At 37.3% G+C, this 17,180-nt stretch overlaps 1 protein-coding gene across 1 annotated transcript; it reads left to right on the top strand.

Annotated features, from left to right (window-relative positions):
- Positions 1-3,517: 3,517 nt before the first annotated feature.
- On the top strand, positions 3,518-4,616 carry LOC131648850 (uncharacterized). The gene is made up of 2 exons (XM_058918579.1): positions 3,518-4,004; positions 4,576-4,616. The coding sequence occupies exons 1-2, from the start codon at positions 3,518-3,520 to the stop codon at positions 4,614-4,616; spliced, it is 528 nt and encodes a 175-aa protein (XP_058774562.1).
- The last annotated feature ends 12,564 nt before the right edge of the window (positions 4,617-17,180 follow it).

Genomic DNA, 17,180 nt, shown 5'->3' on the forward strand with positions numbered 1-17,180 from the left:
GTATTATCCTGAAGATGTTCGTGGTAAGAAAGAGATTGAGTTTCTTGAGCTCAAACAGGGGAATATGTCAGTGACTGAATATGCTGCAAAGTTCACTGAGTTGGATAAGTTCTACCCGTATTATGATGGAGCAGGTGCTGAGTTTTCGAAGTGCATCAAGTTTGAGAACGGATTGCGCTCTGAGATCAAGAAAGCTGTTGGGTATCAGAAGATTCGTATCTTTCCTAATTTGGTTGATAGTTGCAGGATCTTTGAAGAAGATAACAATGCTCATTACAAGGTTGTTACTGACAGGAGAGGCAAGAATCAACAGAACCGTGGCAAACCATATGATGCTCCAGCTGGTAAAGGTAAACAGAGATTTACGCAGGGTCAGAGATCTAGTGGGGGAGGTGCTCCTCCTAATGTGATTTGTTTCAATTGCGGGAAACCTGGCCATAAGAGTACTGCGTGTAACATTGAGGTGAAGAAATGTTTTCGTTGTGGTAAGATGGGGCACGCTATGTCAGATTGTAAGCATAAGGAAATGGTTTGTTTTAACTGCGGTGAAGAAGGACACATTGGAAGTCAGTGTTCGAAACCAAAGAAGGCACAAGCTGGTGGAAGAGTGTTTGCTTTGGCTGGAACTCAGACACCGAATGAGGACAGACTTATCAGAGGTACATGTTTCATGAATAGTACTCCTTTAATCATTATTATTGATACTGGTGCTACTCATTGTTTTATTGCTGCTGATTGCGTTAAAAGATTGGGTCTTGTGTTATCTTCTATGAATGGTGAGATGGTAGTTGAGGTTCCAGCTAAAGGATCAGTGACTACTTCTCTAGTATGTTTGAAGTGTCCTTTGTCGATTTTCGATAGGAACTTCGCTGTTGATTTAGTTTGTTTGCCGTTAAGTGGGTTGGATGTAATTTTGGGGATGAACTGGTTAGAGTATAACTATGTTCATATTAATTGTTATAACAAGACTGTGAGGTTTTCAACTGTTGAAGAGGAAGAAGCTGGGTTGGTGTCGCCTAAGCAGTTGCGACAGTTGTTGAAGGAAGAAGCTGAGATGTTCTCATTAATGGCAACATTGTCAATTGAGAATCAAGCTATAATTGATGAGTTGCAGGTGGTGCGTGAGTTTCCTGAAGTTTTCCCTGATGAGATTCCTGATGTACCTCCAGAAAGAGAGGTTGAATTTGCAATTGATCTTGTACCTGGTACCAGACCTGTTGCTATGGCACCATACAGAATGTCTGCATCCGAATTGGCTGAATTAAAGAAGAAACTGGAGGACTTACTTGAGAAGAAGTTTGTCAGACCAAGTGTATCACCGTGGGGAGCTCCAGTGCTGTTGGTAAAGAAGAAAGATGGAAGTATGAGGCTCTGTGTTGATTACAGACAGCTGAATAAAGTAACGATTAAGAACAGGTATCCGCTACCAAGAATAGATGATTTGATGGACCAATTGGTGGGTGCCAGTGTATTTAGCAAGATTGATCTGAGATCGGGTTATCATCAGATTAAAGTAAGAGATGAAGATATTCAAAAGACAGCATTCAGAACGAGGTATGGACACTATGAATATTCTGTGATGCCGTTCGGTGTTACTAACGCGCTGGGAGTATTCATGGAGTATATGAACCTTATCTTCCGAGAATATTTGGATCAGTTTGTCGTAGTGTTCATAGATGTCATCTTGATATATTCTAAGTCTGAAGAAGAGCATGTGGATCATTTGAGGACGGTGTTGCAAGTGCTGAAAGGAAGAAAGTTGTATGCAAAGCTGTCCAAGTGCGAATTCTGGTAGAAAGAAGTCAGTTTTCTTGGTCATGTCATATCTGGTAGTGGCATTGCTGTAGATCCATCTAAGGTAGATGCTGTGTTGCAATGGGAATCTCCAAAGTCAGCTACTGAGATTAGAAGTTTCTTGGGTTTAGCCGGTTACTACAGACGGTTTATCAAAGGGTTCTCTAAGTTGGCACTTCCGTTGACCAAGTTGACTTGTAAAGGTAGAGCTTTTGTGTGGGATACACAATGCGAAGAGAGCTTTGTAGAATTGAAGAAGAGATTGACGACGGCTCCGGTTTTGACGTTACCTAATCCGGGAGAACCTTTTGTAGTATATTGTGATGCTTCTCTCATGGGTTTAGGTGGTGTGCTTATGCAGAATGATAAGGTTATTGCTTATGCGTCGAGGCAGTTGAGTATTCATGAAAAGAACTACCCTACGCATGATTTGGAGCTTGCTGCAGTTGTTTTTGTGCTAAAAATTTGGAGACATCATCTTTATGGTTCTAGATTTGAAGTTTATAGTGACCATAAGAGTCTAAAGTATCTATTTGATCAGAGAGAGCTGAATATGAGGCAGCGAAGGTGGTTAGAATTGCTGAAAGATTATGATTTTAGTTTGAATTATCATCCAGGTAAAGCTAATGTTGTGGCTGATGCTTTAAGCCGAAAGACCTTGCATATGTCAACTATGATGGTTAACGAGTTGGAATTGATTGAGCAGTTCCGAGATATGAGTTTAGTTTGTGAAGTGACACCGCAAAGTATTAAGTTGGGAATGCTTAAGGTTAATAATGATTTTCTGGATAATATCAAGGAGGCTCAGAAGTTGGATGTGAAGCTAGTGGACATCATGGCTGGTTGTGGCCAATCAGAGAAAAGTGACTTTAAGATAGATATGCATGGTGTGTTAAGACTGCAAGATCGAATTTGTATTCCTGGGGATGATGATATGAGGAGGATGATTCTAGAAGAAGGTCACAGGAGTAACTTGAGTATCCATCCTGGAGCTACTAAAATGTATCAGGATTTAAAGAAGATATTTTGGTGGCCAGGAATGAAGGAAGATGTGGCACGGTTTGTGTATGCGTGTTTGACTTGTCAAAAATCGAAAGTTGAACACCAGAAGCCTGCGGGGTTGATGCAGCCGTTAGAAATTCCAGAATGGAAATGGGATAGCATTTCGATGGATTTCGTGACGGGGTTACCTAATACTGCAAGAGGATATGATTCGATATGGGTGATTGTTGATAGGCTTACAAAGTCAGCTCATTTTATACCTATTAACATCACATATCCAGTTGCAAATTTGGCAGAGATCTACACCAGAGTGATTGTGAAGTTGCAAGGCGTTCCTCTGTGTATTGTGTCGGATAGAGATCCGAGATTTACTTCTGATTTTTGGAAGAGCTTGCAAGAAAGTTTGGGTTCTAAATTGAGATTGAGTTCGGCGTATCATCCGCAGACGGATGGTCAGACAGAGAGGACTATTCAATCGTTGGAGGATTTGTTGAGAGCATGTGTTCTCGAGCAAGGAGGTTCGTGGGATACCTATCTTCCATTGATCGAATTTACTTATAATAATAGTCACCATTCTAGTATTGGAATGGCTCCTTTTGAAGCGTTGTATGGCCGGAGGTGTAGGACTCCGTTATGTTGGCATGAATCTGGAGAAAGTGTAGTACTTGGACCGGAGATTGTTCGAGAAACTACTGAGAAAGTGAAGTTAATTCGAGAAAAGATGAAGGCTTCTCAGAGTAGACAGAAGAGCTATCATGACAAGAGAAGGAAGGATTTGGAATTTCAAGCTGGTGACCATGTGTTTTTGAGAGTCACACCCGTGACTGGTGTGGGGCGAGCCTTGAAGTCTAAGAAGCTCACTCCTCGTTTTATCGGTCCCTATCAGATTCTGGACAGAGTGGGAAAAGTTGCTTACCGAGTGGCGTTGCCGCCAACTCTTTCTAATTTGCACAATGTGTTTCATGTGTCACAACTCCGAAAGTACATTCCAGATCCGTCTCATGTAGTACAGATGGATGACGTACAAGTGCGAGATAATCTCACTGTGGAAACTAAGCCTGTAAGGATCGCGGATCGGGAAATGAAGACTCTGAGAGGAAGAGAGATTTCATTGGTGAAAGTTGTTTGGTTGGGAGCAGCTGGGGAAAGCATAACGTGGGAATTGGAGAGCAAGATGCGAGACTCCTACCCCGAGTTGTTTGAATCAGGTAAATTTTCGAGGCCGAAAATGCTCTAAGTGGGGGAGAGTTGTAACACCCGTAGTTAATTAAATGCAATTTTTTTTAATCGAATATTTTGAGTATTTTGTGATATATGTGAATTTAGTAAATAGTCGGTCGAAATGTCGAATTATAGTGGGGATAAAATAATATTGGGTTTTTATTATTATTTGTAAAGTCTATTACATAAATTAGTTTAGTCTAATTGTAAGTGTGAGTTGGCATTTGAGGAGTGTTGGTTAGTAAACCCAACAAGAGTTTTAGTGGCCCAATAATTTTAATAAGGAGTAGTTGTTAAAGTAGTTGTATGTACCAAACAAAAAAAAAAAAAAAACAAAATATACCAACCGTACGAAACAGAGAGAAAAGAATTTGGGATCAAGGGTTTTGGTGCTAGCAGCTTAGGGGTTCAATTTAGCAGCCGCGGTTACGATCAAATTTGTGAGCTCCGTTCAATCCAAAAGGTAAGGGTGAGGTTCTAATTTTATAATCGGGAGTATGAGGATTAATATGTGAGATTGAATTATGTAAATTTTCTGTGGTTGTGTTGAATTTGTAGAGTTCATGAGTTTATGTGAACTGTCATTGATGAATTTGTGATGAACCACAAAATTACTTGTGTTCTTGTTGTTGTTGGTATTTGGCTGTTGTAATTTCATAATTGGTATGTGGTATAATTAATTTCTCTGAAAATCGAAATGTTTCTGGGAAAATATTAGATGCAAACTGGGTTAAATTAATAAGAACAAATGATACAGAATAGTGCTAAAAAAAATAAAAATAGGAAGAAGAAGGAGTTAAGGGACCACCGTCCCATATTTGTGAAGAAAATGTTGGGCGCCCCACCCTTTAAATTGTGTCTCTTAGGCCTCGTTTGGAGTTTGTTAATTGGCAGGTGGTTTTGTGTAGAAAAATTAACTATGTATCAAACATGATATGCCTAGTAGAATAAGAAAATAAAAGAAGAACAAGGATGCATGTACAAGCCAAAAGGGGCGGTCATCCCCATGGAGAGATGGGGGCCCTCACTCTCTTTCTCTATGCATCCTCATATTGTCACATAGGTACAGGCACGTGTATGTTTCTAACATATTGTTTCTTTAGTAAACTTAGTAAATGTAAGCATATACATACATATAAATTGGTTAGATACAGTATGAGATAGTGTTAAATTGGTTAGTTGGAATTAAAATAAGGTTACAAGAAAATATTAATTTGCATTGGTTTTCATAGAATCAGTAGCAGTGTAAATTATCAGTAGCAGGTAATTCGTTATAGGAGGAAAATGACAGTCTGTAGCAGAAAATTGGTTCACTATAGCAGAATAATTTTTTTAATGAGTAGCAATCAATTAATTATATCAATAGGATTAATTTAACAGGAGGCGTAGATGAATAATAACAGTCTCGATTTAGCCGAATAGTCGAATTAGGCGGTATAATTAGTTGTCCAGAATTAAATGAAATTTGGCGGAGTAACTAAGATAGATTAATAGGTAATTGCGGTTGCTTTAGTTTGTTGAAAACAAAGTGGGATAAGTTGTTTTGCAGGTACAATTGAATAAGTCGAATTGCCCTGATTCGTGGCATGTTTACGTGTTGTTTAAGTTGTTGTTGTCCTGATTGTGTTGTGATATTGTTGAATTGATGTTGTCCATAACATCGCATAACATTTCATTGATTAAGTTGGCCTTGATGGCACCCTGATAAAGTTTTTAAAATGCTTCGATAACCTGGAATATGATTAAGTTGGGAGTTGTACTCCGATGGATCCACATGCATTTGCATTAGTCGAGTTTCCTGTTGAGTTTGCATTTTGTTGACATCATTGTTATTGCTCTGTTGTTTGGTTGATGGTTGTATTGCAGTTGTTTCAGAATGGGGTGAATATTGTATAATTCTATGTCTAATATATCAATTATCATACTCTTGCTTATACTTTTCGATATCTCGCCCTTTCTTTGTTTTCGCCGTTGCCTTTATATTGGTAACGTGCAGGTAACGAGGAGTAAAGATTTAGTAGCTTTTGGGTGTCGTTGCTCTGATACGTAGCACTCGGGGGGAAACGAACGCTTGTTTTGATTTGATTTATGTTGTTATTGAATTTCAAGTCGAATTCGATTGTTATTTTGAGGATTTTTGTTGTTGATTTAAGTTGTTGGAAGAGGCCATGATTACTCGCAGTTTAAGTTGATTTGTTTTCCACTGCAGTTACTTAATTTAAGTTTAATCATTGAGACTAAATACTTGTTGAAAATTCTTTATTTTACTATAGTGCTATGTATCTTTTTAAAAAAAATTGTTGTCTCCGTTGTTGGTTTTAAAGTTAAATGTAATACCTCAAGTTAAGTCGAAATTTTGGCACTATGATTTAATATAAACGTTGGGTAGATTTTGGGGTGTTACATCCATGTCCACTTGAAGCTCAAATCGAAGGTGTCGGGTAGAGCAATTCAGAAGGATTGAAGTCACAATAAGCATTCAGTTAGCATCACTGAGTCCCAAGGAAGCTTTTAGGATCACTCATACAAGCCCAGGTGCTCCTCATCATCCTCACGACCTCCATTTTCAGAGGTAAGTTTTTGAACTCCACCTCTTTAATTTAAGTACTCTTTGTGATAAAGCTCGATACTATCTTGTTCAGCATCATCAGAGGATTGAAAACCCTCTATCATCATTCATTTATTCATCTTGTTTGTCATTTAATTTTAAATTTAGGGTTCATATATTCTTCATATTTTCTGAGAAATTAGGTAGCTATAGTTAATATAAATAAATGTTAGTTACATATCTGGATTCGTGAGGAAATTTAGAGCAAGATTGATGTTTACATCATGCCATTTAGTTGAGAAACCAGAGAGTTAAAAAATTGAAAATCTTTGAGCTCGAGGAAGAAGATGACTATGGTGGCACGCGAAATTCAAATCCATGGGCTAGGTTTATTTTATTTTGAATGGTATGCGTTTTATAAACGAATTCATCGTTTTCCCTAGTGGCCTCACATACGCCCTTAGTCTCCTCATGCCTCAAGTCTGGGGTTCGAATCCCCCTCGCCCCAGACTTTTTGATTCTTTTATTTTTCAATGATTTGTCACTTGTTTTGAAACATAACCAAATGGGTGTGTGTTATAATCACCAAGCGCGCGTTGGCTCAGTGGTGTTATTTTGAGCTGGTGACTTAGAGGGCGTGTGTTCAAACCTTGGAGGAGACAAACCCAATTTTTTGCCACTATTTTTCTTTGTTTTATTCACAAACTTCACACAATTATTTAACCTATCAAATAAATCCATTTCCACCTCATTTTTCACACACTTGTTATTTAATATATCTATTTTGTGAATAATCAAAAAATCATAAAAAATATTATTTATTTCATATATTTTTATTAGGTTTAAAATAGTATGTTTTAAGTGTTTTCTTAAATACTTTGAAAATATATATTTTCATTTTGTTTTAACCTAATTATTTTGTGAATAATTTTATGATAAAACCCTAATTATTTAGGTCTTAATTAGGTATAGATTTCATCTTTGCCTTAATTAAGTTGACTTTTGTCAATGTTCAAAACTGTTTTCAGTCTCCGATTAAACAGATGATTAAGGTTTTCAAACAACAAAACCTTATATCATTTCAATCTTTTTTCAACTGTTTTCATAAACAGTAAATCATTTTCATTGGGCCTCTATTAGAGTGTAAGTCCCAGCACCTTTTTCTTTTCATAGTTTGTTTTCAAAAACTGTATTTACAAAATCTCCTTTCTGTTTTCAAAACATTCTTCTGGTATTTGAAGGGCATTATTCCCGGTGAAACTCTTCAGATACCTATGTGACCTTTGTCCATCTTCACTTCTTCTGTTTTTAAAACCCTTAACTGTTTATCATAAATATTCAACTATTATCAATAAAACAACAAAAATTGTTGTTGAGGCTTTGTACATACATCTTTAAAGGCCTCCACTCCATCCAGGTTAGGCTTTACAAGCTTTCAATTTACAGTCTTTATTTAAATTACTGTCAAATATAGAACTGTTTATATATTGTTTAGGACTACGTTTGAGTGTAAACCCTAGGACAGTTAAACTATATATATATATATATATATTATAGGAATATGGCCTAGGATTGAGAATGTCTTCCCGGTGAAGGCTCTTTCCTAATTAGAGATTTGTACTTCAAACCCCCAAGATGAATTATTCCCGGTGAAACATCTTGGTAAAAGCCTTATAACTCAAAATAGGACATGTAATACGGTGAACTGACTTTATCGGAATGTCGCGGTTAAGCAAGAGTCGCCACAGAATTTTATTTTATCCAAACAAGTTAGAAAGGCTAAAAGAAACAGGAAAAACCTTTTAAAAAAAACAGGGTTCGGGGGGTAATTATGCAAAGGGAAGGTGTAAGGCACCCTCTGCATCCATGGTTTTCCATGGGCTCTTAATTGCTTTGCTCGTTTTTGAAAAGAAAAGTAGAAGAAGAATATGGACTTTAGCTCGTAAATGAGCGTAGCCATTTTGAAGATTTATGAGAAAGAATATGAGAAAACAGTTTTAGCCAGAGCAAGGCAATTAGGAGCAATTACCTTAAACTTAGATGATAGGTTTCTTTTAGCCTTTCAGGATGAAAGGGTCTATCCATGCCATGAGAGGGCAGGAAGCCTTTCGTTTGGATGTTGAAGGGTCGTCGAGTTATCATTCGCCTTAAAACTGTCCCATGCCATAGAGAGGCAGGTAGTCTAAAGGAAGGATCAGAATAGCCTTTCGTTTAGGCAACCAGAGGATACCTCAGCCTTTTCGTAGGCAACTTCCGAGGGTCGAGATCATGTGTATCGAAGGCAGCATCATTAGGGACCATGATCTTAAATCGAGGCAACATGACTGAGGTATCCTCGTATTCGAGGGACTGGCTATTCTGCAAAAAAAAACACAAGGCAACAGGCAACAAGGCAACAGGCAACAGAGAGGTTACCCCAAAAGTGTGCGTGTGTGCACCAATCACGTGATCAGTTCAGAATATATTATCTTGTAATTAAGTGACTCTAATTCGGTTCATAGTTGCACTCCCTAAATTACTAACCACGACAATTGATAAACAAATATAATTAAAGCAAATACGGGGAAGGGGAAAATGAAACCAGCGGAGGAAAGGGGAATTGAAACTAGCGGAGAATAACAAACAAATAGGTCTAACATAAGTAATAATTAGGGTGTAGGGTTACCGACTATGCGAAGCTTTGGCATTTGGCAAACCCTGAAAGGCGGGAAAAATAAGAAACAATAGTAGGGTGAGTGCATTATTGATTCGGAGGCAAACATTGCTAACCCTAAAAATAAAAAGATAAAGAAATTTAAAATAAAATAAATAAACAAATTGGCACTTAGCTTCGATTGATGAAGGTTGATGGGCAAAGATTTGCCTTGAGCCTTAAGCATTGACCCTGACCATTAGAGAATTGGTAAAAGAATAAAAGGAAAAAGTAAGTGTAGGAGGAGTTCCATTGACAAGGGAATTAAACCCTAATAAAATAAAATAAAAGGTAAATAAATATTTAAATAAGAGAGGTTAGAACTTAGCTTTGCATTTGGCGCGGCGCGTAGTCGGGAGGTATCTGAAAATAACCCTGAAGAGAATACACAGAACAACATTTTTAGTGTAGGGTTAATTCTTGCAAACCCGAATTCGGGCATAACGATCGATTTAATTAATTATTGGTTTCACAACCTAATTAATTAAATCGAAGAAAAGAAAATTTTAATCGGACAAGAAAAGCATTCTCCTAATTTTGTTAATTAAAACAAAATAAATATGATTTTATAAAGAATTTAAATAAATAAAAACTAATTTTAATACTAAAAATAAAAATAAATAAAATAAATCATTTTTGTTATTTATGAAAAAAAAGGAAAGAAATTTAATAAAGGGTTTTGGCAAAAATATTTGTAAAAGAAAGCAAATATATATATATATATATATATATAAATAAATAAAAGCAATTTCTGCAATTAAAAATAAAAATAACAATTAAAATCTTAGCTTGTGATTGTGTGTGGTAGGCCTTTGAGGTGCATGATAGGGATGCGCATCCTGGATGTTGGATCTGAATCTCTGAAGATCTGATGGTTGATCATTGATGGTGCATAGTGGTCGTGCATAGGTGAGTAGTATGGGATCTGAAAACAAGATAAAACAAAGAAAGTAAATAAAGTAAATGCAGGAGGCAGGGGTTGAACCCGCGCCCCTGCACACTAACACCTTAGGACCAAACACTTTGCCACTAAACCGTTTTTCGTTTGTTGACACCAATACCAACGTCCAAATTAATATATGAAATCTTGCTTCACCCAAATTTTGAACCAAACCAGCGCGCCAAGGTCCATCGTCTTCTTCAATTGACTTCTCAGTATTTTGCTACGAACTAGCCAGGAACTTGCTGCGACCTGGCTAATAGCTAATACCTGCATATATGAACATCAAAGAACAAACACGAAACAAAGATAAAAGCAACCCAGATTAACTCCAGATCCCCTCACGAATCCATTGGAGGCCTTAATTCAAACTAATACGGCTTCTAAATAGGATTCCCCAAATCATGATGCCGAAACCCTAGCCATGGCAAATCTTTATTCCTGTTACTAAACACAAATTAAACGACACAGAAGGCTTCCAAACATCATCACGATCAAGAATATACATTCATATGCTATTTATAACAACCGTACAGGCATAATCGATTTTGAAAAAAGTTTGATACAAACTGTGACTGTGCTAGCGTGATTTTGAGGCTTCAGATCTCGATGATGATTGGGGAATGATCAGTGATACCTTAAGAGCGTATTTGAATCTCCAAAACACCCTGAATCGGTCTGCAAATCCAAGAACGTTTTTGGCCTTTTCCTTGAGCTTGTGTGCACTCGGGTATGGTCTCTTGGAAGCCAAAAAAACCCTCTTTTCTTTCTTTCTGATCTCAGTAATATCCCATATATATGAGAGGGATTTAGGTTTAAGAAATTGGATCCAATTTTGGCGAATTATGGAGATTGAAATTTGATTCAAAATCAATTATCCAAGCTTTCCAATTATGTTCAATCTCACCCTTCTCTTTCCAATCTTCTTTAAACACCAATTTGGACTAATTATATGATAATGATTGGAATTTATCTTAAAAATAAAACCAAACAAATATTTTGATAATTAATCCTTTTATTTGATTTAAATCAATTTTTAATGAAAAAAATCAATAAAAAACCAAATAATTTCCATAAATTCTTGGCTTTGAGATTGAGCATCTTTGATGACTTGGGGAACAAGATTGAATAAAAAAGATTGGGTTCTTTTGCAAAAAGATTCATTTTGGAGCCCTTTACTTCACATTTTTTCCTCAAAAATTGTCCAACTTTGACAAGGCATATATCCTTCAATTTTTGTGGTATGAACATGTTCTAGGACTTTTTGGAAACCTCAAGATGTCTTCTACAAGCCACTTTGAAAGCTTTTTCCCATTTGAGGATTTTATCTTGATGATATGGGCTTTGACAAAAAACTACTTTCGGTTGACTTTTAAGAAGGACCTATAATCTTTTGATCCATATCTCTCAAATGAAGCATTTTTAGACTTGGCATGTGAGAGACAAAGTTGTAGAGAATTTAATTTCCTTGAAATTGAGCTTTGGATGGGAAATTTCTGATGTTCCATGTGAAAGTTATGGCTGGTCAAAGTTCAGTTTCCTATACAAATCCTAATTTAGAAACTTTTTGGATTTGTTGATTTTTGATCTTTCCTTGATGAACCATGATCAATTCTTGATCAAATGGTGAATGATACTTCAATATGAGGATGTTGACCAAAAATCAGAAGTTTTGACTGTAGTTTGACCATAGTTTGACTTTTAGGTCAACTAGTCAATTATTGATCGTTTGGGCCATTGAGTGAGCAATCTTTTGAATCAGAGCTTGAAACTTGGCACGAGGATCCTTTGAGGCATATGAGAGACCATGTGTTCCATTTGAGGCATTAGAAGTTGATTTCTCTTTGAGAAGATCAAAACCCTAGTTCAAAGGCATTCGTTTAGGAGGTAGGTAGCTTTTGAGCAATTGGAGATCTTTGAGCATTTGAAAGGTGAAATGAGATGGGCAAATTTTGGGGTATGACAGCTGCCCCTGTTCAATATTCTTATACCTGAGGATGTAGATTGGCATGTGTTCCTATTGGAATATGAAGGTAGAAGAGGATTGAACACTAGAATACCCAGGAATTTGCCCTAGCTGAAGTAGGGACTTTTTGTAGGAGATGGGCTTAAAGATTCCATCCAAGCAGAGTATTGTCGGAGATAGGCTTAAAGATGCCATCTGTCTCGATAAGTATTGAAAGTCAGAATGAATCGTATGTTAGATTATATCTGAGTTTGATGTGTTGAGAAGTAGTTGTTGAATGTTAATCGTGTCATTTCTGTTTGTAGTAACAAAATTTAGACTTTGACAGTTGATTACGTCTACCTCGTTTGTGATGATAGAGCTATATCTTGGAAGGTTAATCGTGTCAGCATCGTTCGCAGTGACTGAATTAGATCTTGGAGAGATGATCGCGTCTACACCGTTCGTGATGATAGAATTAGATCTTGTAAATAGAATATCATAACGGGTCATACATTAGACCATATATGATAGAGGACGCCAGAACGAGTCATGCATTAAACCATATCTGAAGGAGAATATTAGATCATATCTGTTGGAGGGTGTCAGAACGAGTCATACATTAGACCATATCTGAGGAAGGATACCAGAACGAGTCGTACATTAGACCATATCGAGAAGTAGGACATCAGAACGAGTTATTCATTAAACCATATCTGAAGGAGAATACCAGAACGAGCCATACATTAGACCATATCTGATGAAGGATGTCAGAACGAGTTATTCACTAAACCATATATGAAGGATAATGCCAGAACGAGTCATACATTAGACCATATCTGATGAAGGAAACCGGAATAGGTCATACATTAGACCATATCTTATTGAGAATACCGGAACGGGTCATACATTAGACCATATCTGATAGAGAATGTATGTCGAGGCGGAACCTGAAAAAAACGTTAGAAATATGCAACGTCATGATGCATGTATTATATAGTAATGTATGCAATGTATGAATATGATGTATGACTGATGCTGTCAGGAGTGTTTTTGAGAAAATAAATCTCTGTATTGTTGTGATTTTGTTATTTGATCTTGTCTTGAAGATGTTCAGCTGGGGATTTATGATTTCTGTTTGGGGATGAGAACCATTTGAATGATTGATCTTGATGTACCCTGATTGGGGATATGAGAGATGAATAACCCTGTTTTGAAGAAGAGGAAAGTGTCGGGGAACCGGCAGTGTCGAAGATGTAAACTCTGTTGGGGAGATATGTCTTTGTGGGACGAGTATGTTTGAAGATATCTTCTTGAGGATTACTCTGTGGGGATAGATCTTGTGAAATCGGCTTTGTGGGAGGACGTGGATGTGTGGAACGTGCCCCCAGTATTATAGTAACTACCATTCTTGGATTTGATTAGGACACACCACTGAGTATTGATCAAGATGTCAAACTGGACTTTCATAGATTTGCCCCTGCTAGTAGGAACTTGAAGAGATTCTCCTCGCGAGGAATTTATAAAGTGTATATTGTAAGTGACATGCCCCTAGTAATCGTACAGTTAGGATGATGCCCCTGACTGTTTGGCTTTTTGAGAGATTCTTGGAATCTTGACTTGATTGTGTTAGAAAAAGATTTGTTCTGATCAATTATCTTAGTTTTGATGATAACAATAATATGAATTTTGCTTAAGATAATATGGTACTCTAATCCAATGCAATTTCCTTTTCAGGAAATATATATAAAGAGTATGCATAATTCAGCGCTCAGAAGCTTTGTCTCAAAGGGTTCAGCATGCAACATCAGAACATGGTCTGGCAAGACATCAGAAGATGGTCGAAGCAGAATCAGAACATGGGTCTATGGAAGCATCAGAAGAACATGAGATCAGAAGCACTGAAGTTCTGATGGTATCACGCACAGAAGCACTTCAAGGTCAGAAGATCAGAAGATGCTTTGCACCAAGCTGTTTGACTCTGATGATATTCAAACGTTGTATTAACAAACATCAGATCAGAAGGAAGTACAAGTGGCAAGCTACGCTGACTGACAAAAGGAACGTTAAAAGCTATTATAGGCAACGTCAGTAGACACAGCGTGAACAAGGCTCGAGGTAGTTGACAAAAGCGTATAACATTAAATGCGATGCTGTACGGAACACGCAAAGCATTAAATGCACTCAACGGTCATCTTCTCCAACGCCTATAAATATGAAGTTCTGATGAGAAGCAAGGTTAATGATCCTGAACAAAACAACTCATATTAACTTGCTGAAACTCTGTTCTACTCAAAGCTCAGAATCTTCATCTTCATCAAAGCTCACTACATTGCTGTTGTAATATATTAGTGAGATTAAGCTTAAACGTTAAGAGAAATATCACAGTTTGTGATTATAGCTTTTAAGAAGCAATTGTAATACTCTTAGAATTGATTACATTAAGTTGTAAGGAACTAGAGTGATCGTGTGGATCAGAATACTCTAGGAAGTCTTAGAGGTTATCTAAGCAGGTTGTAACTAGAGTGATCGTGTGGATCAGAATACTCTAGAAAGTCTTAGAGGGTATCTAAGCAGTTGTTCCTGGAGTGATCAGTGTGTGATCAGAAGACTCTGGAAGACTTAGTTGCTGACTAAGTGGAGAACCATTGTAATCCGTGCGATTAGTGGATTAAATCCTCAGTTGAGGTAAATCATCTCTGCGGGGGTGGACTGGAGTAGTTTAGTTAACAACGAACCAGGATAAAAATAACTGTGCAATTTTTTTTATCTGTCAAGTTTTTAAAGCTACACTTATTCAAACCCCCCCTTTCTAAGTGTTTTTCTATCCTTCAATTGGCATCAGAGCGCCGGTTCTAAGGTGCAAGCACTTAACCGTGTTTAGAAAAGATTCAGGAAGAGAAAAACGCTTCAGTAAAAGATGGCTGATGAAACTGCAAAGTCTACACCTGCATCTACATCTGGCTCTGCTGAGCAACACAACGGTAACAATGGTTATACTAGACCGCCGGTATTTGATGGTGAAAACTTTGAATACTGGAAAGATAAACTGGAAAGTTACTTTCTTGGTCTAGATGATGATCTATGGGATCTTCTGATGGATGGTTACAAACATCCAGTAAATGCCAGTGGCGTAAAGCTGACAAGGCAAGAAATGAGTGATGATCAGAAGAAGCTTTTCAGGAATCATCATAAATGCAGAACTGTTTTGCTGAATGCTATCTCTCATGCTGAGTATGAGAAGATATCTAACAGGGAAACGGCCTATGACATATATGAGTCCTTGAAAATGACTCATGAAGGAAATGCTCAAGTCAAGGAGACTAAAGCTCTCGCTTTAATCCAGAAGTATGAAGCCTTCAAGATGGAGGATGATGAAGACATTGAAAAGATGTTTTCAAGATTTCAAACTCTTACTGTTGGATTGAGAGTTCTTGACAAGGGATACACCAAAGCTGATCACGTAAAGAAGATCATCAGAAGCTTACCCAGAAGATGGGGTCCTATGGTGACTGCATTCAAGATTGCAAAGAATCTGAATGAAGTATCTCTGGAAGAGCTTATCAGTGCCTTGAGAAGCCATGAAATAGAGCTGGACGCAAATGAGCCTCAAAAGAAAGGTAAGTCTATTGCATTAAAATCCAATATCATGAAATGCACTAACGCTTTTCAGGCTAGAGAAGAAGATCCTGAAGAATCAGAATCTGAAGAAGAAGATGAACTGTCCTTGATCTCCAAAAGGCTAAATCAACTCTGGAAGAACAAGCAAAGGAAGTTCAGAGGCGTCAGAAGTTCAAAGAAATTTGAACGTGGAGAATCTTCTGATGACAGAAGATTTGACAAGAAGAAGGTCATGTGCTATGAATGCAATGAGCCTGGACACTTCAAGAATGAATGTCCAAAACTTCAGAAGGAAAATCCCAAGAAGAAGTTTCATAAGAAGAAAGGTCTTATGGCAACCTGGGATGAGTCAGAAAATGATTCAGACTCTGAAGATGAGCAAGCTAACTGTGCGCTGATGGCGACAGAAGATGACGGATCAGAATCTACATCAGAATCAGATTCTGAAGAGGTATTTTCTGAACTTACTAGAGATGAGTTAGTTTCCGGTCTAACTGAACTTCTGGAATTCAAGTCTCAGATTAGTCTCAAATACAAAGAGCTGAAAAAGCTATTTGAATTTGAAACAAAGAAGCTTGAGTTGGAGAATTCTGAATTAAAAGAAAAACTTTTAAAATTATCCAATAATGTTGGATCTCCTTCTGATTCAGAAAAATCCACTCCTAGTCTAAACCATATTCTGAAAGAATATGATTTAAGTTTCAGGAAGTTCTTATCTAGAAGTATTGGCAGAAGTCAGCTAGCTTCTATGATATATGCTGTGTCTGGAAACAAAAGAGTCGGCATTGGTTTTGAGGGTGAAACCCCATACAAACTTGAACCTATTGATGAAATGAAATTCACATACAAGCCATTGTATGATCAGTTCAAGTATGGCCACTCCCATGATATTAGGCACACTTCACATGCTCAAAGTTTTCACATAACACACACCAAAAAGCATGTGACACAACCTAGGAAATATCATGAAACTCACATTAAAAATTATCATGCTGTTCCTCCTATTGCTTACAATGTTAAACCCAAGTTCAATCAGAACTTGAGAAAATCTAACAAGAAAGGACCCAAGAAGATGTGGGTACCTAAGGATAAGATTATTCCTATTGCAGATATCCTTGGCTGCAAAAAGGACAAAGCACAACATGTCGTGGTACCTGGACTCTGGATGCTCACGACACATGACAGGAAGAAGGTCTATGTTCCAAGACCTGGTGCTTAAGTCTGGAGGAGAAGTCAAGTTTGGAGGAGATCAGAAGGGCAAGATAATTGGCTATGGAACTATAAAGTCTGGTAACTCTCCTTCCATTTCTAATGTACTTCTTGTAGAAGGATTAACACATAACCTCTTATCTATCAGTCAATTGAGTGACAATGGTTATGATATAATCTTTAATCAAAAGTCTTGCAAGGCTGTAAA

Source organism: Vicia villosa, linkage group LG2, assembly GCF_029867415.1.
Source record: "Vicia villosa cultivar HV-30 ecotype Madison, WI linkage group LG2, Vvil1.0, whole genome shotgun sequence".
In the NCBI taxonomy this organism is placed as follows: domain Eukaryota; kingdom Viridiplantae; phylum Streptophyta; class Magnoliopsida; order Fabales; family Fabaceae; genus Vicia; species Vicia villosa.

Excerpts from the sequence above, each read along its gene's own strand:
- LOC131648850 (XM_058918579.1), top strand. The coding sequence starts at position 3,518 with ATGAAGGCTTCTCAGAGTAGACAGAAGAGCTATCATGACAAGAGAAGG. Across the intron at positions 4,005-4,575 it reads CCCCGAGTTGTTTGAATCAG|AGTTCATGAGTTTATGTGAA; the intron begins GTAAATTTTCGA and ends TTGAATTTGTAG.